This window comes from Eurosta solidaginis, chromosome 3 (assembly GCF_040869045.1).
Source record: "Eurosta solidaginis isolate ZX-2024a chromosome 3, ASM4086904v1, whole genome shotgun sequence".
In the NCBI taxonomy this organism is placed as follows: Eukaryota; Metazoa; Arthropoda; class Insecta; order Diptera; family Tephritidae; genus Eurosta; species Eurosta solidaginis.
Window position 1 is genome coordinate 106,761,716 of NC_090321.1, and position 23,124 is coordinate 106,784,839.

The 23,124-nt window shown below is 37.7% G+C and overlaps 1 protein-coding gene across 1 annotated transcript in view; it reads left to right on the forward strand.

Annotated features, from left to right (window-relative positions):
- The window catches only part of emp (epithelial membrane protein), a 631,372-nt gene that overhangs the window by 384,423 nt on the left and 223,825 nt on the right, over positions 1 to 23,124 (forward strand). The window contains exons 6-7 of the mRNA XM_067772914.1: positions 5,884 to 6,262; positions 6,323 to 6,444. Of these exons, the coding sequence (XP_067629015.1) occupies positions 5,884 to 6,262; positions 6,323 to 6,444 (501 nt within the window). The remainder of the gene's footprint in view (positions 1 to 5,883; positions 6,263 to 6,322; positions 6,445 to 23,124) is intronic.

Genomic DNA, 23,124 nt, shown 5'->3' on the forward strand with positions numbered 1-23,124 from the left:
CGTCTTTTCGCGTCAATCACTCAGACTCGACCTGTGTGTGTACACCCGCTCCTTATAAAAACAAATTTTAAGAACTTTGTGATAGTATAAATGTCTCATGGGAAGAATGTTCAGCGTTTTGAAAAGATCTATAGAGCGAGTTAGACGAAGTGGCACATTCTTTTACTAGCACAGGCACCACCCCAACAACTAACACCGTACTGTAATTTTGGGTGGATTAGTCCATAATAAACCATTGCCAAAACTCTATTTGGGCACAATATTTTTAAATTATAAAAGGAGCGTACGGCTGACAACATATAAACCTTCATAGCAGATATATGCGATGACCAACTTAGATTTTGGTCAGTTATAACTCCTAAATATTTGAAATTTGAGACAACTTTTATTGTCTCGTCAAAACTGAGTGTATGCCTATGTTGGGAAAAATTATTAGCGCACAATTTGTGATGCGTACAATCGGAAGCATGAAAGATAATATCGTTCCTTGCTGGTTCCTTTCCACATAAGTTAAAATATATTATATTTGTTTTGCTGCTTACCACGAGTTTATGGCTTGCGAACCAAGTTCTTAACAGGAAAACATCGTGATTAATATCAGCATTAAGATTAAAAGAATTTTCTGAACCATATGCGATTTTTTTTATATGCGATGGCTAGGTCAAGAGCAAAGACTGTAACTTGACCAATTAGTGCCAATGAGCATACCGAATTTATGTAAATTAAACACAAAATTTACCCGAGAACCGAACCTTGTGGTATTCCTAAGTTTATAGGACTGGGTTCGCTTAGATTATTATTAACTTTAATTCTCTGAACTCTGCTCGTTAAATATTACTCAAACCAACTAAGAAAGTTACCACGAAAGCCTGAAGAACTAAAATACTTTGATCTACCATATTAAACGCTTTTGTTATATCTACAAAAAGACTAGCACAGCTTTGTAAATAGAAGAAAAAAGTCAAGAACAGCGTCTTCAGTTAACAGTCCAGACCTAAAGAAACAGCATTGAACTAAAAAAATTATTTTACTTAAATAAAATAAGATCCTTTTTACTGCACCGTTTAGCGGTGAGCTAATGTGAGAAGGCAACAACCTGGCTAGGCCACTCTGACATAATCGGTTTAAGGGCTAGCTGGGGGAGACCTCATCGGCAGCGTCTGTGCACCTCTAGGTGCGGCTGCTATATAAACGTGCAATTATTATTTTCACCCCCGCTGAGCGGTTTGTGCGCTGGCCTTGGGACCCGCCATTTAAAAACCATACTCCAATGAAATATAACAACAAGTCCCGGATAAATACACTCTGTATTGATGACGACCATGGCAAACGTTTGAAGGACAATGAATTGAGGGCATGCACCTGGTACGTCCGCTACCTGAATGTGATTGGTGAAGATGCCCGGCTGGTTGATGTCCTCGTCAAAGCAAAATCTGACATCACCGCCATCCAAGAAATACGTTGGATGAAGCAAGGAAGAAAGAAAATCAAAAATTGTGGCATCTATTGGAGTGGCCATACGAATAAGCGCAGTTTCAGCGTCGCACTCGTGGTGGGAGAGAGACTTTGTCGCCAAGTGCTGGCGTTCACGCCTGTGGGCGAGCGTCTCGCCGCTATCCGAATAAAAGCAAAATATTTTAATATATCATTCATCTGCGCCCATGCGCCGACAGAGGAGAAAGACGATGAGGTGAGAGACACTTTTTATGAACAATTAGAACGCACATACGAGCGCTGCCCCCGTCATGATATAAAAGTCGTGATTGGCGACTTTAACGCCAGGGTGGGCAAAGAAGGTGTTTTTGGCCCTACAGCCGGAAAGGTCAGCCTACACAATGAAACTTCTCCTAACGGACTGAGGCTGATTGACTTTGCCGGTCATATCCAGCACGAGGTTCATGTATAAAAAGATACATCAAGCTACATGGCTGTCTCCTGATCGAAATACTCGCAATCAGATCGATCACGTTGTGATAGACGGACGACATGCCTCCAGTGTTTTAGATGTACGCACGATCCGAGGACCTAACATCGATTCGGACCATTATCTCGTTGCAGCCAAAATACGCACCCGCCCCTACGCGGCTAAAACCAAGTAACAAAAAACACAAGGAAAGCTAGTTGTTGAAAAGCTTCAATCACAACAGACTGCCAATGATTTGGCAAACTCGACTCTCACACCTGCTCTCTGAGAGCACAACTCATCCTGAAGGAATACAGGAGCAGTGGGAGCATATCTCCAAAGCAGATTATGGAGGGAACACTTCTCTGCTCTCCAAAATGGAGGCAGCAATTCTCCACGCAGAGAGGAAAAACCCGATCCCGCAATCGATGATGATGGAATATATGTCCCATCGCCCGATTGTGACGAAGTTAGAATAGCAATAACCAGATTGAAAAACAACAAGGCCGTGGGCGCTGATGGATTGCCTGCGGAGCTATTCAAGTACGGCGGCGAGGAGTTGGTAAGGCGCATGCAGCAGCTTCTTAGCAAAATATGGGAGGACGAGTGCATGCCCGACGGTTGGAATCTAAGTGTTCTTTGCCCAGTCCACAAGAAGGGGGATACTAAAAATGCACCAACTATCGTGGAATCAGCCTCCTTAATATCGCATATTAGGTCATATCAAGTGTATTGAGCTAAAGATTGAAGCCCAACTTGAACCGGCTGATTGGACCTTATCAATGCGGCTTCAGACCTGGTAAATCTACCATCGACCAGATTTTCACAATGCGCCAAATCTTGGAAAAAAAACCGGTGAAAAGAGAGTCGACACACATCACCTCTTCGTCGAATTTAAAGCCGCCTTCGACAGCCCGAAAAGGAGCTGCCTATATACCGCTATGTCTGAATTAGGTTTCCCCGCAAAACTTATACGACTGTGCAAAGTGACGTTGAGCAGCACCATCAGCTCAGTCAGAATTGGGAGGGACCTCTCCGAGCCGTTGGAAACTAAACGAAGTTTCAGACAGGGTGACCCAGTATCGTGCGATTTCTTTAATTTGATGCTGGAGAAAATTAGAATAGCTGCAGAACTTAACCGCACTGGAACAATATACTATAAAAGCATGCAATTACTGGCATATGCTGATGACATTGATATCATCGGCCTAAACACCAGCGCTGTTAGTTCTGCTTACTCCAAACTGGAAAAAGAAGCGGTAAAGATGGGTTTGATGGTGAATGAGGACAAAACGATGTACCTGCTGTCATCGAGCAAAGAGTCAGCGCATACGCGCCTTGGCAACCACGCTACTGTTGGCAGCCATAATTTCGAAATAGTAAAAGACTTCGTTTATTTGGGAACCAGCATCAACACTAGCAACAACATCAGCACTGAGATCCAGCGAAGAATCAATCTTGCCAATAAATGCTACTTTGGACTAGGTAGGCAATTGGAAAGTAAAGTCCTCTTTCGACGAACGAAAATCATAATCTACAAGTCACTTATCGTACCCGTCCTGCTATATGGGGCAGAAGCATGGACCATGACTACAGCAGATTAAGCGGTTTTGGTAGTGTTCGAGAGAAAAGTTCTTCGAAAGAAGATGGAACTCTACGCGTTGGCGATGGCGAGTACCGAAGAAGATTTAATGATGAGCTGTACGAGCTATACGCAGACATTAACATAGTCCAGCGAATTAAAAGGCAGCGGCTGCGCTGGCTAGGTCATGTTATGCGAATGAAAGATGATGCTCCGGCCAAGAAAGTTTTTCTATCGGAAGCCCCCTATGGAAGCAGAGGTAGATGGCGGCCCCCACTCCGTTGGAAGGACCAGGTAGAAAACGATTTAAACTCCCTTGGTGTGACCAATTGGCGTCGGTTGGCGGAGCGATGGAGCGACCGGCGCGTCTTGTTGGACGGCCATAACCGTTTAGACGGTTAAGAGCCAATTAAGTAAGTAAGTAAGAATAACTCATTTATCTCTATTAGTTATTAGAAATAAATATAAATATTTAAGCGCATTCGAAGTGAGGTGAATTCCACGCAACACTACAGTTACTAGGAGGTATGAGCTCTACGTACATTGAATCTGATTTGCAAATGAAAGGATTTGGATCGCTTAATGTTTAAGAGACGGTACCTACATTCAAGAAAAAGTTATTAAATACGTTTGAAATTACGAGAGAGTCAGAGACATCAATACTATCCACACTTAACACAATAGAGTCAGGCTAGTGTTTATAATTTTATTCACATCATCCAATTCCTTTTTTGAGTTGCATTGGCTGCAAATACTATACGTTGAAAATATACATCTTCATGTATATCCAATATACATATTATCATCCATATTATACCCTCTAACATATAGATGATCAATACAGGTCCCTGAGCCTGGGCGTGTTGTCTCTTGAATGAAAGAAACGAAACCATGGTCTGCTAGAAGCGCAAGACAGCTATCTAATAAAGCGTTAGTTCCAAATAAGTCAAAATTAAAGTCTCCCAAAATAAAAATATTTGACGCTTATTCACTATTTAAAAAAAAAAAGAAAACCCCCCATCGAAAGCTTTGAAATGATGACAATGAAATCTATAGAGACACACAAAAGTATAAGATACATTGCATATTTGCAATGAAACTTTTATTACATCAGCGCTTGTCAAACTAAGGCATGTAACTTCACATTCGTAATAATCGCGTATAAAACTCCAACATCGCCAGCGGAGTACGAGTCATTGGTATTAGCAAAAAAAAATATAATTAGGAATGATTTAGTCAGTTACTTCGTAAGAAAAGATCCAAATTTCAGAAACAAATAATATATCAAGACGGCTACTAATGGATTCAAGATTACAAACTATGGAGTCGAAATTCCGCCTTAGACTTCGCACATTCTGATGTAAGACAGTGAATTGGTTTATTTATTTATTTTTATTAATATATTCAAGGTATGTTTGAGCTCTAGGCCAATCTGACAAGCAAGACAAACCATTCGACAAATATATATACATTGTTTAAACACATTTGCTGTATTTTAATAAACATATGTATATATTGGCCTAGAGCTCAAACATTCCTTGAATATATTAACTAAAAGGCCGGAATACAAGAAATTATTTTTATTAATAATAATTTTTTTGTAATTAATAAAAAATATTAATAACAAAAAAGCTATTATTAAAGATCAAAAAATGAAAAAACGCATAACATGCATTTTTTCATGTCTTTCTCTTTTTGAGAAATTGTTATTTTTATTGATGCAATCTGAATATATACTTAAAACAAATTATAACAAGTTTGAGAATTAGCTGTGTATATATGAGTGGAACTGAACGAAAAATAAGAGTTAAAAAATAGAATATAAAAATTTTTTTTTTAAAAAACTTCGGAGTTTGACGGTGATCGAACTCCCGCCACACGATCGCTACCGCAACATCGTAGCCGCTGGGCCACTACAATTGCTTGATAGCTTGTGCCAAATGTTGTATTTAACATTTTAGTGGACACGAATTATACCGTTTCTTTTTTCTTGAACTTAATTTAAGAACATTGTTCTTAATTTAAGAACATTGTTCTCATTAATAGAACATTTGTTCATGTTTTAAGACCAGCCGTTCTCTTTTCAAGAAAATGGTTGTCAGTTCAAGAACAAGGTTGTTGTTTTGAGAACAGGTCGTTCGTTTTTCAGGAACAAAAAAGTAAGAACATGAAAAGCTTGAATTGAGTCCGGTTTTGCTGGATTTTAGAACGGCGTTTTTCTCTGAATCTAGTGGAAACCAAGAATAAGATTTAAAACCTAGAATGTAAGTTGAAATATCACGCCTGTAACATGGCATGAGCCAAAGGCACCTAAGGATTAATACAAAAATACGTTTTTGATAAAATCGTTTAGAGATATTCAAATATTTGTGAAAATATCTTTCATTTTTAATTCTAGGATCGAATAACAATCTTCACGGGAGTTGATGATATAACGCAATATGGAATTATAGACAAATTTAATGGAAGATCATACCTTGCTCACTGGTTAAATGATGACTGCAACCGACTGAACGGTACGGATGGATCAATATTCCCTCCTCATATTGAAAAGGATCGCACTCTGTTCGTTTACGATAAGGATCTGTGCAGACTTCTTCCACTAATTTTTGAAAAAGAAGTCGTAATAAAAAAAAATGTAATCGGTTTTAGGTTTACGCCGCCCGATAACGTTTTTTCTGATGTTGATAGTAACCCAGAAAATATATGTTTTTGTCCAGCGGGTCAACCTTCATGTTCACCAAGTGGACTGTTTAATGTTTCCCTATGTCAATACGGTACATAAAATTATTTCATTTATCATCGTAATTAATAACTTTTTAAATAATCTTTTTCAGATTCTCCAATAATGTTGAGTTTTCCTCATTTTTATTTGGGCGATGAAAGTTTTCTATCTGCAGTGGAAGGAATTACCCCAGCTGACAAGGAGAAACATCAATTTTTCATAGATGTTCATCCTGTAAGTTCATTCGAGAAATATATGTACTATACACCTATGAAAAAAGCAAAAGCAATAAGCGCCTAGGTCCAATACTTTTACGTGGGGCCTGGGCGCTTACTGGTTATAATAACAGATATATCCTTTTTAAACGGCTTTATTTAGCTTGACTTGACAGGCCGGCCGGCCGCACGGCCGTTGTGAACGAATTTTGTAATTAAAATTTAAGTAACTTCCCGATAAGCTGCAAGCTTAAAACTTGGAATATAGTTCAGAACCCGATGACAATGCAATAATAAGAAAAAACTCCGATAGTTGGCGCATGGATCGAAATATTTCAAAAAATCGTATTTGTGGTCCGATTTGGTTCATAGTTGGAACACATAATCATACGTGAATAGAAAGCGACCTATGAAGAAAAATCGGCGCAAGGTGGCGCAAGGATCGAGATATTCAAAAAATGTGTGGTCCGATTTGGCTCATATTTGGAACACATAATACATGCAAGAATAGAAAGAGACCTATGAAGAAAAATCGCCGCTAGGTGGCGCAAGGATCGATATATTCATATTTGGCTCATATTTGGAACACATAATACATGCAAGAATAGAAAGAGACCTATGAAGAAAAATCGGCGCTAGGTGGCGCAAGGATCGAGATATTCAAAAATGTGTGGTCCGATTTGGCTCATATTTGGAACACATAATACATAAAAGAATAGAAAGCGACCTATGATGTCCGATATGGCTCATATTACATACAGGCCGGTAGAAGTGACATCAAAATATTTTGGAGTTCGAGGCACAAGCATACGTGGCGGAAAGTCGAATAAAATCGTTGGAAGGATTATGTATTGAGGACTTAGATTGTAACAAATTGTCAGGAAAGAATCCTGGTAATAAAGAGTCACTAAATGAACTAAATACAATGAGAAAAAATAGGCAATTAAATAAAGACTAGAAACTTGAAAATAAAATAATTAAAAAATTTTTTTAAGTTAACGGTTTTATTGAAAAGGTAATTCTTTACGACAGCCTGCACTGCTAATACGCGTAAAAAGGTGAGAGAGAGGTGTCATACGCGTATAAATCTCGAGAACAATAATCCGAAGGCGGAAAAGAAAAATTTTATCTCTGTTCGGAGATATTTGCAGTTAAAGTTGGCGATTTTCATGTGGTTGTTGTAATGTTGTAGTCCCCACCAAAGAAATTGTGAACATAAGTGTTTTGCGCGGATATAGTTTTGGTTTCCAAACCGGTGTTGGACCCACCCAGGGTATTTTTTTATAAGCGAGGCCGAAGGCCTCCAACGCAGAAAGGTGTTCTGCGTAAAAATACTGATACCACCCCCGGTTTCGGAGGTACCGCGGGTCTTTTTTCGGTTTTTCGTTAATATCTTTTGAACGAGTTAAAATTTTTATTTTCCGCCTTGGGATTATTAATACTGATGTAAAGCGCGTCGTTTGATAACTCTCCCGATATTTTTGGACGCGTATTAGCAGTGTCATGCTGTCGTAAAAATTACCATTGAAAACAATACTTAAACGAAGTAATAATAATACTAAAAGCTAGAAAATAATTAGGTAGGTCCTAGCTACTAGTCATCACACTCCTCATCAATCTAGGGCGTTGATCAGACAATTAAATAAAAGCGTTGGATGCGAAAAATTTCGATTGATAGTCGTAAGTAAGAACCTTAATCAGGTTATGCTACGCCTCACATTTTTATCAATTTCACGCGCCTAACGCTTTTATTTAATTGTCTGATCAACGCCATAGATTGATGAGAAGTGTGGTGACTAGTACCTAGGCCAACTTAATTATTTTATAGCCTTTAGTATTATTATTACTTCATTTAAGTATTGTTTTGAATAAAACCGTTTAACTTAAAAATGTGTTTTTAATTATTTCATTTTCTAACCAAGCGGGTTAGGGGTTAGGATGTAAACACAGGGTTAAAAGTTTGAGACCAACCTGGAACGCTTTTGGACTATGTATATAATCAAATCAAACTTTGTTTGAGTATATAACAGGCAGTAATTTATTTACATATATCTACTGCCCTCACTGTATTGACGGTGGAACATTTTCTGCGGGTCCGCGACGACTTTCAAAGCATCAGGATGAAGCTTTTGACACTTTATTATTCGTTATTGGGTAGTTTTAAAATAGATTAAAAAGCGCACCAAAACAATACAATTAGTGTTGTTCCGATACGAGTACCATGCGAGTAGTCGATTAGCACGTGGAAGTACTTGGTTGAGTATAAAGTACTTGGGCACAGTATCGAGTTATTGATTACTTTTGTCTCTCACGCTTCCCTCCAGAACTTATTTTAATATTTGCCGAAGATTTTTAGTGTTCATATAAAAAACGAGAGTACTCTTGGCTACACACAAAAATAAAACAAACTTAGGCAAGATGCATTCGAGGCGTCATATACGAATGAACTTGCACACAGAGATCCTTTCAAGCGGCGCTACAAAAACTAACGATTTGATTTAAAAAAAAATATATATATTTAATTGTTTAAGCCAGCGATGGGGGCAAAACGGCTCGTATGAGCCTTTTGCACATACAGGCACGCTTTGCAGATTTAAGTGCTTGGCGAGGGACGATCAAGTGCAGGTATGTGGGGCGAAGAACACAGGAAGAGAATAAGCATCATCGTAAGCATCATCAACATAGTAAATTTTATCAAGTAGTGCAACTAACAATTGATCGGTGAAATTCGCACATTCACACGCACAGTTCTCGACTCAGTTTCAAAAAAAAACTTTATATTATTTAGCTTAAATTTTAAAGTGAGATAATCTTTACAAATTGATATTAAAAAATCTTTTTATTTATATTAAAGTTTTTTTCATTTATTTTTGAATTTTATTTTAACAATTTCATGCGATTTTAAAGCATTTTCGTGCATATAAATACAACCATGTGCATATACGTTTTGACATTACATTTCATACACGTTCGTATTTGTCATTCACATTGTTTCTAAATTCGTAAACAATGACTGCGGATATTCTGTGTGATTTTTCGAAAAAATGTATTATTTTTGTGAAATTTTATACTTAATCTGTGGTATTGTGGTGGTCAAAAAGCTATTATGCAAAAATACTTAGCCTTACAACGCGACAATGTATGTTGTTAATGTCGAAGTACTTATATGTATATGTATTTGATGTGGAAGCTTGCATTTGAGAACACAGTTGTCACTTCAATCCATTCCCTTCCACCCCTATATGGTCCACTGGTCCCTTTTTCTCAATTTTGGGTATTTTTCGGCACGGTTTTGGTACTTTTATTTCTTTTTCACTAAAACAAAAATTGAAAACACTGCTAAAAAAATTGCCGCAAATCTATAACCCACATATAATTTTCAATTTACTCCAATGGAATTCTTACCACGAAAATTGCTCTATCAATAAAATGTAGGAGAACAATGATATTTCACTTGGGAGATAATTTAGGCGAGGCATTAAAAATGAAGTGTTGAATGTTCGGACAAACACATTATTTGATTTGATTGAAACAACGCACTTATCAGAAAAAGACTTGTTTTAGTGTTTAGATATTTTGATCGGTATTCAATTATTATACAGTTGAAACTTTTAAGACGCTTACTTTTTAGAGTTCAAAACTCACACTTACTGAATCTAGGATCTGGTATGAATTTTAAACTGTGAGTGAAAATGAAAGCATCTATAAAAATAGCATTAACACAATTGCTTTGTTTCATTTACGATTTATTGAGTTTGCCCACAACGCAAATTTTTTAACCGTTCCTTGCTAAAACCTAACTGCTATATACATTTTATTTCATTGCAATCAAGCAAAACTAGGTTCACAACGTTAGATTGGTGAAAGACATAGTCTTATTCTAAAAATTTGAAAATGTGATACCTAAAGGTACACCTTATTTTTGTTTGTGCAGTTTGAACTAAAGCCAAGTGTCTCCTTTATTAAAATTTTATATAGGACACCTCTGAAACATCCTACAATTTTCGCTTTTTACAACAAATACGATACTCTAGTAACTTGCCGAATTGTTTGTATACCAATAAAATAAAACTAAAATTTGGTCCTTTTTTTTTTTGAGGTCTGGTCCTTTTTTCGATAAATTTTGGTCCCAAATGACAACATGGTGTGGCAACCGTGTTTGAGAATGCAAGTGATAAGGTTGCATTTTTCCGAACTTAGTTTTTTTTTAAATAATGAAATAGTAGTATGAATATTATGAACAAAGTTTAAAGCTAAAAAATATATTTTTGAAATATAATCTAAGAGAAGATGGACACGAGGCGTAGCTTCATAGACGCGTATTAGGCACAGCATAAGCAATCTTGAGGTGTATAGAGATCTTAGCTGCATGCCATATTTTGCAGGCGTCTACGAAGCTACGCCTCTTGTGTATCTTGCCTAAGTTCAACGTTTTAGGAGATCTATCATTTTTAATTAATATTGATAAATAACACCTAAAGCAAATACGCGTCGTTTTGGCACTTGCGTTGCTTCTACATCTGACTTTGAACACACGTGCTTTAATTGCTTCAACACATAAGCAACGCAACGCCAACGTCAAAGCAACACACAAATAATTAAAAACCTACGTTCTCTTTGAAGTTTCTTGCATTTTAGAAAAAAAAAACCGATTTTCTATCGCCGTTCAACTAAATAAAAAACATAATTTTGTATTCATGTCGATTTCGTGATCGATCAGGAGAGACGGTTGAACAAATCCTCCTGGAACGCGACGGTATCTGATGAGGGCACAATAGATCAACTGTCGCAGTGCAATCCCCAATAAATTTTCTATCTATCTGCATGTTATAAAAATAGTTGTATTTCATTTTTCCTCATGTGACAGGGGAACTTTTAACGTCCGTTATTTTAAAGTAACCCTTATTTGACGAATCACTGAACGATTTCTTTCAAATAAAGTGTTTGTTAGCGCTCACCGAAGATGGTGAAAACGGCCACTGGAATTGTTAGCTTATATAGGCAAAGAAAGTTATATGTAATCAAAATTTAGTCAGCACAAAACGAATAGTTAGAGAAAATTTAAAATATAATGCATATGTATAAAATGCATGCAATTTATGAAATCATTTTTATTATATAAAATTAGTTTGATATATCAGATTTGTCAATATTATTTTAGTCCGCCTACTTTCAACACATTTATAATACTTAAGAAGAACATTTAGGAAGTAAGAAACATGATTAATGCTTACATTAATACATTTTTCATTTATTTTCATTGAGGAATAAGTTCGTAAAAATAAAAAGTATGTTTTTATAAAGTGCATGTGAAGCTCCATAGATAAAATGAGTAATAGAGTGAACATTGGTTTGTACATTACATCTTTAAAATGAAAATATCCTGCTAAAAAAGGAGCAAAACCTAACTACATTTTTGTACTTAACTACACTCCCTTTTGTGAATCAGGATTTCGGGCAAATTTTGAAAAAACACCGAACATCAATTCCTTCATTATATGACATTCGACTGCCTAGTCCACTGCCTTCCACTCTATTCGCAACATAAGCTCTATTTAAGCTGCCAAACTATATAGTAAACAATGATCATCAAAAACACTGCTCATCTTGCTTACTACATATTTAACAGTTACCAAGCTATATGGAAAATAGAGCTGCCACCTCTCTTATTATGTTCCAATTATTAAGCGTTTTAGGATGAACTAACCTTTACCGGCGACTTCGCTCGCACTAAAGGCCACAAATATGTAATGTCGCTTTTGTGATTCACAACTCGAACTGAATTTTCAGTTGTAATTTTAAAAGTTCCTTTATGATTCAAATCATAAACAAAGCATGTTTTAAAATTAGAAAAATGGTCGCCGTAAATTAAACACACATGCAACACATGCTCCAACAATTTTTGCAGTGTGGATTTAACGATATGCATATGTATGTGAGCTGAAGAAATTTGAAAATTCCTCCATAATTTCAAATTTATAAATGAAAGCAGTTATGTTTATGATAAAACTCGTATAATTAGTCGTTGTTTATGCGATTGGTACCTTTTTTTATTTGTAAACTTATACATTTCTTTCTAGGTTCACGGCAACACTGCCAACAAGTCTGAAAAGGGTTTCGTTTTCCCACGATTGTATACGAAACGTGCACTAGTACGTTTTTCTACTACTACTCCCTTTAATGCTACTACTTTAGTAATACTTTTTTAAATACTTTTATGTATATATTGCAAAATGGATCGGCTTGCATATAATTAAACGTTTATGAAGACGAAATGAATGTCAATAATGCGCTGCTTAACATAAAGTCGACTTCAGTCTATAGTTATTCGGTTTTTCGTATTTCTTGCCAAAAAATGTATGTTTTTGTTTTCGTTTTATTGCAACACAGTTTGGGAATTGGTTTTCGAGGCTGAGAGAGAATATTTTCAATTCTGTTTTTTAGTGTTTCCGCAACCTTCTTCCGATGAATATCGTTTGAGACGAAGCGTACGATATTTCCAACGTATTTTTTTACTCCCCTAACACCCCAAAACACACAAACGTCTCACCTAGCACTCGCTGGCACTGAAACTGATTTAGGAGCCGAAAATAGGTCCATCCCTGGTTTAAGCCATGAAAATACTAAAGCTTACATTTTTTAACTGTTCTATTGAGCACCCCCACCCTGCGGGTTGGGGGTCAAGAATATGCCCGTGGTGGGTATACCGATCCTAAACGGCGATCATAATACCAAGTAACAAATTGTGACGAAAAGGTCCCTGTACTGTTGGTTAAATTGTCGCATGTTGAGCATACTCATCGTATTAGTGACGAAATGAGGCTAACCAATCATGGTGTGGTGTTTACTTGAAAGGGAGCAGAGTGGACGTTGTGTACCGCCTGCGAGATCCTAGCATGCGCTTTAAAAACTGTACCACGGAGTGAGGAATTAACCAGTTGCAATCTAATGCAATGTATCGTATGATGCTTGTATCAGATTTGAATGTCGTATTTTGGATTCAGTTTTGGTTGTCCTTAATACGACGAATTTACCTTCGGGGAAGTTGACAATAAAGCATACTTAATGAAGCTATGTATTCGCTTTTTCGTTGGGGTGACAATAAAGTATTCTCTTCGGAGTAAGGCGGTCGCTTCAGTCTTCGAATCAGACAATAACGCATTCTCTTTGCAGTAATGCAGTCTTCTTAGATGGAAAGTTGGCATAAAGTTTACACTTGGTCTTCTTCTCACATGGAGTAAACTGTCTCACTATCTTTTCTGGTCTATGTACAGGTAATTCAAAGGCTCTTCTGCGGAAAGTCAAGGAAACGGTTGAACACAATGGTTGGTAAATAAAGCAGAACAAAAATAAAATCAGTATAAAATGGTGGCTAAATAAAGCAGAACAAAAATAAAAGCAGTATAAAATGGTTGGTAAATAAAGCAAAACAAAAATTGGTTGAATACATAAAGCAGAAAGAAACTTAGCTGGAAAAAAAAGTTGATATAAGAAGCATAATGGTCTATCGTTGTAGATAATTATGGATAATTGCAATAGTAGGTTAGTGCCCACCCTTCTTTTTGTAATTTTTTTAAACTTCGTTAGACCAAGTCGAACGTTGGCATTTGAACTTAAGTAAACGTACTAGCACCTGTGATTAATGGGATGTATCTTAAGTGTAAATGTGGTAGTACCTGTGATGAGATGTATCTTAAGAGTAAATGAGCGTAGTACCTGTAGCTATTCATGTTTCTAATGATCTTGAACTCATTGGAATCATGTTGTCCACGAGGAACTGTCATTTCAACTTTGTAGATGACGTCGAAGTAGTTATTCACGGGGAAAAGACATTTTGATCTTATTGATGACGTCATTGTAGTTATTCAAAGCGAACGGACGTTTTGGATCATGATGTGTCGGAAAGGTTGTATCAAATCCCTAAATTATGATCCAGGTTTCCTGGTGCTCAGAACGAGTTGTTCACCTTCCCCTAATACTTGTATTAAAATTGTTGAATAGTATCATGTATCTGATGAGCCCTACCATTAGAATATGTACAGCGAAATGCAACCGGATGCCATTGTCCATAAAATGGCGGGAGCTTGATAGACCAAGGTATGAAATTGCAATTGAAACGTCCCGATTTCAAGCTAATTGGTAGCAGAGACTCGGCTAAGAAGTAAACATAAGGAATTAAAATGAAGTTTCAACCTAATATACATGGGCATATATATGATAATAAATTTATCTGGGATATAAGAACCTTTGGTTAAGCAACTGATCATGATGATGAATGACAACTTAGAGGATCGCTCCAGTTGGAAGTGAAGCTATTGTTCGAGCGCAAGGTGTTTCGTAATAAAATAATATAATTTGCCATATGGTATAATCGCTAAAATTTTCACGCTTTAATGTCGTCGCTATTGTCACACCCATTTTCATCCTTGGTCGACCATCTACACAATCACCTACAAATTCTCGCATATTCGTTATTATCTCGCACTCACTCTCTTGGAATGGAGTTCCAATCGCACTCCTTCATCGCCACCGTCAAATGCACCCACAACACACTCTTGCGCGTGACATCCACCTCGCCTACACATAAAAAATAAAAATCATGCCATTCGGGCCAACAACAATCACTTACCTTTACTAATAATGTCCCGCTAGGTCAACTTGAAAGTTATAGCTGGCTACGTTTCTACATATGTACATGCATACATACATGCTCACAAGTGTACAAACAACAAATTTCTTCTTCCTACTCACATTCTTTACGTTTTGTAATAATTACAGTCCAACTCTTGATAAGGTCACACGTATATAACCGCGATTTTAAGTAATAAATATATTTAATATTGCAAATTAAAGGTCGTACTTTTCATTTCATCGAAGGGCATTAAAAAGGCTTCTGTTCCCCACCAAAAAGGTCCTTCGAGCCGGATTCTAAATACCGGCTCAGCATTGAAAATAAAGTTTAACAATGTCGGAACACGGAGATGGAGATGACGAATCAGCGCCACCACGACCAGCTGCGTCGAACAACATCCACATTAAAGTTCGCCAGCGAGAACTTATGTTGGAACGCATGGAAAATCCTCGAGCGAATTTATCGGAGTTAAATACAATGCCTGAGTCGATGCTCAAGGTCAAACTCGAAATTTTGCAGCGCCAACTTGATAACTTCGAAGCGATTCAGTCTCACTTAGAAGAACTGGATGAATCACGTGCGAAACAGCGTATTTTGTTGTTAAATCAGCCATTATGGAACGACTCGCTCTTCTTCGTGCTGCTGAACCTGAAACATTAAGTAGCACCCGTATTTTACCGTCAACATCACATTCATAGTCCCATCTACCAAAGCTGCAAATACCAAAATTTTCTGGCTTACATGCAGACTGGTTAGACTTTTTCGATATGTTTTCAGTACTCGTTCACACCAATAACGAATTATCAGAGATCGAAAAATTTCAATATCTTCGATCATGCTTAACCGATAAGGCGGCCCGTCTGGTGCAGGCCTTGGAGGTTACAGCCGTCAATTATCGCAAGGCTATCGAGCTACTCACTGCACGGTATGACCACAAACGTTTAATATTTCAATCACACTTGAAGAGAATTATCGAAATTCAACGAGTTACGAAGCCATCATCCTCCACTCTTCGAGAATTTATCGTAAACGGCAGCCTTCGTGCAATGCAATCATTAGCATCAACCCAACAGATAGCGGATGGCATAGTTCTATATATGCTTACGGCCAAGCTTGACGAAACCACTCAAACCAAGTGGGAAGACGAAGTTGCTACGAAATGGAGCAATACAACTGCGTCATTTAAAATGCCTTCACATTCACAACTTCAATAGCGACGTTACTCTGGCCACAACTTTAGTTCAGCTGAACAACTTGCACTATACTACTGTAACTGCGCGAGCACTGCTTGATTCAGCCTCTCAGCTAAATTTCCTGACAGAGCACATGGCTCAAGTACTCAAGCTTCCCCGCACCAAAGCAAATCTGGAAATAAGTGGAATTGGTACTGTTTGTACAAGGGCGCACAACATCGTAACATTTAAATTTGAATCATTGCATTCTGATTTTTCTGCAATATTAGAGGCCGTGGTCTTTCCATCTGTTTCGTCAAACCAGCACAACAGCGCTTTAATATTAACACACAAATATCAACCTTGCGGACCCCCAATTTAATAATCCTGGACCCATTGACATTCTTATTGGAGCTGGCTTGTGTTTTGACATGCTCTCTGTGGGCCAAATAAAACCAAGTAATCAGATGTCGACGCTACAGAAAACGCAGCTGGGTTGGATTGTAGCTGGAGCCATAACACATTCATCGTCGTCCGCACCTTCAACGGCGTCATCATCGTCAGCCATGTCATTATGCATGCCAGTGATAGTCACATCATCTTCGTTAACAGCTTCATCGTCTTTAGTTTCACCGTCTCCATCAAATACAACAAGCTCTACCTCATTCATTGTTCCTACGCAACCACCGGCATTAGACGCTCTCTTAGAAAGGTTTTGGAAATTGGAAGACAAATATAATAATAAATTAACAACGCCCACCATTGAGGAGCAAGAGTGCGAAAACTACTTCATGAAAACAACAACACGATATCTCGACACGAATAAACAACAACAACAACGAATAAATTTATTGTGAGTCTTCCTTTTTCCATGAGCCCTAGTAATTTAGGGCCATCTTATGACATCGTTCATCGTCGATTTCTGTCGGTGGAAAAACGAATGTTGACAAATAGTCCGTTTGTGGTTCAATATAAAAATTCATGCAAGAGTACATCGATTTAGGGCATATGGTCGCGGTCTCGTCCAACGATGCGGCAATTAAGGTAGGTACGTACATCCCTCACCACTGCGTTAGCAAGGAAGGCAGTTCAACTACAAGTTTGCGTGTAGTGTTCGACGCCTCTTGCCGTACAGCAAACGGAGTCCCTCTCATTCAAATTCTGCGAGTAGGCCCAACAATACAAGACAGTATATTTAAAATTCTGCTTCGCTTCCGCACACATCGTTATGTTTTTATGTCCGACATTACTAAAATGTATCGGCAAATTATTGTTGATGAAGGAGATGCGAAGTGGCAATGCATACTATGGCGAAACTCTTCGACTGAACCAGTAACCACCTATCAGCTGAAAACGGCAACATACGGGACCAGCTGTGCTCCCTTTTTGGTAGTGAGATGTCTTCAACAATTGGCCTTTGACAATATGTCAACCCACCCAATTAGAGCGGCTGTCACGCTTCGGGACTTTTATGTAGACAATCTGATGACAGGAGGTGCCACCATCGAAGAAATCAAAACTGTAAAGCGATAAGTCATCGATTTACTTGCGAAGGGTGGATTTCCTCTTCGAAAATTTGCAGCAAATCATCAGAGCATTATCGACGACATACTAGACACCGACAAGGAGCCAGTAATAGAAGTTGATAATATAGACTACATTAAAACCTTAGGATTAAGGTTGTCGCCCACGAATGATTGCTTCATTTTCTCATATACACCGCTTAAGTGCGCTTCGAAGGCCAGTAAGCGCACGATACTATCGCATTCTTCAACCCACTGGGCCTCATAAACCCCATCGTCCCTTGTAAAATCATGATGCAGGATTTGTGGAAATTGCGTCTAACTTGGGACGAAAGTGTACCTTTGGCCGTCCAAACACAATGGGAAGATATATGTAATCAACTCACCTTCATCGAAAAAATCCATGTACCAAGGTTCGTATCCTTTGATTCTAATACTGTTTTGCATGCCTTTGCAGATGCGAGCATCAAGGCCTACGGGGCTTGTATCTATGCTGTATCTAACGCTTATGGAACCACACAATCATCCCTTATAGCTGCCAAGTCGAGAGTGGCGTCCACCAAGGAGACAACCTTGCCAAAATTAGAGTTATGTGCGGCGCTCCTTTTAGCTACATGCAGCATCGTTCTTTTCCTAACGAATACAAGACGCTGCAGAAAGGGAGCATAAGTCCGCATTCTAGTTTAAAGCAACTTTCACCATTTCTACACAACCATATAATTCGTGTTGGGGGGGGGGGAGAATTTCCAATTCATCGCTTTCATTCAATTCTAAGCACCCCATTGTACTACCAAAGTCACATCCATTCACTCGCACCATCGTCGAACACCTTGATCGTCGTAATTTACAGGGTGCCAAACGTTACTCAGCATTATAAGAGAAAATTACTGGATCATAAACGCTCGGAGCGTAATAAGGTGTGTAGTACACCACTGCATTTTATGCTACCGCAATAAGCCAAATCTTCAGGAACAAGTAATGGGAGCACTTCCACGAGAGCGAGTTGAACAATGACATCCATTTGCAATAACAGGGATTGATTATTGCGGCCCATTCCTCATCACACAGCAAATACGAGGTAAAGCTCCCGTTAAGGTATTCATCGCTGTGTTCATATGTTTTACAACAAAGGCAGTTCACATGGAGCTAGTTCCTGACTTGACAACCATGGCATTCATAGCTGCTGTAAAACGCTTTATCGCCCGTCGTGGCAAATGTCATACTATTTTTTCCGATAATGCCACAAACTTCGTAGGGGCGAATCGTGAACTTAGCGAAATGCTGGCATCGTTCAAATCGCAACAGCACATCAATACAGTTGAGAACTTCATGGTTAAAGAAGGATTAAGCTGGAGGTTTATCCCCCCCCCCGCTTACCGCATTTCGGAGGGCTATGGGAAAGTGCAGTGAAGCAGGCAAAATTCTACCTACGGCGTACCGTCGGAACAAATATTTTAAACTACGATTAGCTAAATACGCTTTGCTGTCAATCCGAAGCTATGATCAACAGTCGGCCTCTCACGCCATTGTCAACTAGCTCAGATGATCTTCGTGCCTTAACTCCAGCACATTTCTTGGTTGGTCGAAGTCCTACCGCTATCCCAGAGCCATCCTTATTACACATTAATATGAGCAAACTAAAAAGGTATAAAGTTGTTCAGGCCTTACAGCAAAAATTTTGGAGGCGATGGCAAGCTGAATATTTAAAGGAGCTGCAAGTGCGAACGAAATGGCAAACAGTTCGAACCAACTTAAGAAAAAATGATTTGGTTCTAATTAAGGATGAGAACACCCCACCCCTAAAATGGCCATTGGGGCGCGTCATCGATACCATTGCAGGTGATGACGGAATGGTAAGAGTCGTTGTAATAAAGACTGCAGATGGAACTCACAAGCGAGCTATTTCCAAGATTTGTAAGCTGTCAATTGAATCCCCATCAGAACATGACTAATCTGTTGAAAGCAGTACTTTCAAGGGGGGAAGATGTTCGAGCGCAAGGTTTTTCGTAATGGGATAATATAATTTGCCACATGGTATAATCACTACAATTTTCACACTTTAATGTCGTCGCTATTGTCACACCCATTTTCATTGTTGGTCGACCATCTACACCATCACCTACAAATTCTCGCATATTCGTTATTATCTCGCACTCACTCTCTTGGTATGGAGTTCCAATCGCACTCCTTCATCGCCACCGTCAAATGCACCCACAACACATTCTTGCGCGTGACATCCACCTCGCCTACACATAAAAAATAAAAATCATGCCATTCGGGCCCAACAACAATCACTTACATTTACTAGTAATGTCCCGCTAGGTCGACTTGAAAGTTATAGCTGGCTACGTTTCTACATATGTCCATGCATACATACATACTCACAAGTATACAAACAACTAATTTCTTCTTCCTACTCACATTCTTTACCTTTTGTAATAATTACATTCCAACTCTTGATATGGTCCCACGTATATAACCGCGATTTTAAGTAATAAATATATTTAATATTGCAAATTAAAGGTTGTACTTTTCATTTCATCGAAGGGCATTAAAAAAGGCTTTTGTGCCCCACCAGCTATCAATCGAAGTAGTATTACTCATACATATTGTTTGAGCATATTTTTTGTCGTAAAACAATACGCACACCCCCGCAAGGTATTCGTCGGATACATTTATACTATAAATTATATAATTTTATAGACACGATAATTTGTGGGTGGGTATGTATGTACCTATATGCCTAGTTAAGCGCTCACGATATATCATTACATTCTCCAATGTACTTGTATGTGCAAAACAATCAGGGCATAGCCATATCTTAATCCAAAATAGCGGATATATTAATTTTGAATATAACAAAATTGGCTAGACTTAAGGATGAAACCATAACCATTTTATATAATGAGTGCAGCAAATTATGCACATGTGTATATTAGGGTGGCCCAATTCTCGATCTCACCCCCTAGAAATATGCGAATAGCCCAAAAAGTAGAATATACAAAGTTCTAGGTCAATCGAAAAAGGTTTAGAGGTGGCGCAAAGAACTTGAAGTCCTAAAAAATTACGAATTTTTACAATATCTTAAATTTGGTCAACCCTACTCCATTTGTTATGGGCGAAACGTAATTTGTTGTGTTATTAGTAAGTTCTAGAGATATTTGACTTTCAAATAAATCTCAAACAACAAAAATTGGTCAAATAATAATAAAGCTATAAAAAAAATTATGCCTTAAACACGGTGTCATTACTACCAGAATGTGTATATAATGAGTACACGAATATGAGTTTGTTTCAAATTTTTTTTTATAATAAATTTTTTTGAAAATACATTTTTAAAACATATACATATATCTTGTGAAACTTTAGCTGACACGTATATAATATGATATTATTTCATAGGATCTAATTAAGGATGATTTAGTATGTGATTCAAATTGTTTTTTGTAAACAGTTACAACTTGTAAAAAATATTGTTTTTCTTGTTTCGTCATTTGTAAGTATTCTATTATATTCTTCCATAAGCTTTACTCCCCATTCTGCTGTGTCGTTAACTGCTTTTATATTTATAACAGTATCCTTAGCTTTTTTATAGGTTCCTGCATTCCCCCCGTATAGTGGATCTACCTCCAGAAATTGAGATGATATACCAAACCGATCAAAAAAATCAATTTTATTTCCTGTTACAAAATCGTGTAGTTATTTTTCTATGAAATTATTGATTTTACTGGGCCTTGTGTGTAACCTCTTTAAATTTTCTGTTTCCCTGTTGCAGTTGCTTTTGAGTTTTTCCACAATCTTTTTCTTCATGGTACAAGAGACGTCATCATCGAACAATGCCAATGCAATAAATTCTTCAGACAGGTACTATAGGTGGTTACAAACCTTTCTTATTGCAATGTCAGATATTTTTTATTAACATTTGTATATTTATAAATTTCTTTAATAAAAGATAACTCGTGAAGAGGTGAACTATGAGGATTGGTACAGTTAAACCAAAGCTTAACATAGAATTGTATAATAAACGCGGATATACTTGCTATCGAACTCTGTTCGTACTCCGTTAGTTTAAACTGTTCACGAAACAAATAGATTTTTAAGCAACACAATGCCTTATACATACACCGAGCATGATGAGTGGGCCCTGGTACACGAAACTTTATGCCATCACTTTCTCCTAGACATAAGACGTTAAATCCAATAATTCCCTACAGTCATCTCTTACTATTTTCGTTTCCAACTCTTCCTTAGAGAACTTGAGAATCTTTGCTATCACTTAAAAGTAATTTCAATTCGTTATTTTGTAGCAAATCTTTAAAACTATTTTTATCGATGTTGTTCCAATTTTCTTGAAATCGCCGAAATAACTTGACGTCTTTGCTAGTATTTACTGGAAAATAACATTCGAAAACCCCTCTTAGCAAAAATTCATAAATATGGTGATGATAATGTAGATACAATATTGTAACGAATTTGCTGCAAATCCTCTTATCTGCCCTTTTGTTAGGTTCGTATCGCTAAACTGTTGAATAAGTAACTCCAATATTGAATAATGGAAAAATGGCCTTTATTAAAATACTTCACACTAACACTCAAACTGTGCAACGAATAGCTTAATAAACAAACTGACGGCTTAAATGGAACTGACTTTCAAAATAATACTGCTATTGCTCACTAGATATCGTCTTAGTCGTAACTGCTTGACAACTCAAATCAAACTGAATTCCAGCGCCTCTACATCTGTCGCCTTTTATACTCTTTGACTGTAAAATTCGCATCTTCTAGTCGCTTCCAGAATCTACTAGTCCATTAGCTCTAAAACATCTCAGCTGTAACTAAAATTGCACGATTTTAAAGCTTCTCTCATACCCCATGCTTGTATGTGTGAGCGACACTTCCACAATTATAATTGCCTACATTTAAGAGCATCTCAAATAAGATGTCTGCATATGGTTGTGCCTTGCTTCTCAGCTGCGTGTACCTACATATGTGTAGACATAATGATTGATTCGTTTATGTAGATACATAATGATTGAATTATTGATGTGAATGTTTGTAGTTTACAGTCTCTCGCGCACACATAGGCGTATAAGTAAATGCATCTGTGTGTGACATCTCTCGGCTGCCTTATATATGTGTATACATGATTTGATTATTGACGTAAATACTGCTTAGCATGGCCTTAGCATCGCCTTAGTGATGGTATAGCTTGTGATGCTAATATCCGTGACAATGTTTTTCGCTCAAGTTTTTTTTTAATAACGTTGCAGCTCCTTTTATAACGCCTGTGTTAACCGTTGTCGTATCGAAACAACAGGCCCCAATATCATCCTTCAGATTCCATCCAAATAACAGTTCATATAACGTATCAG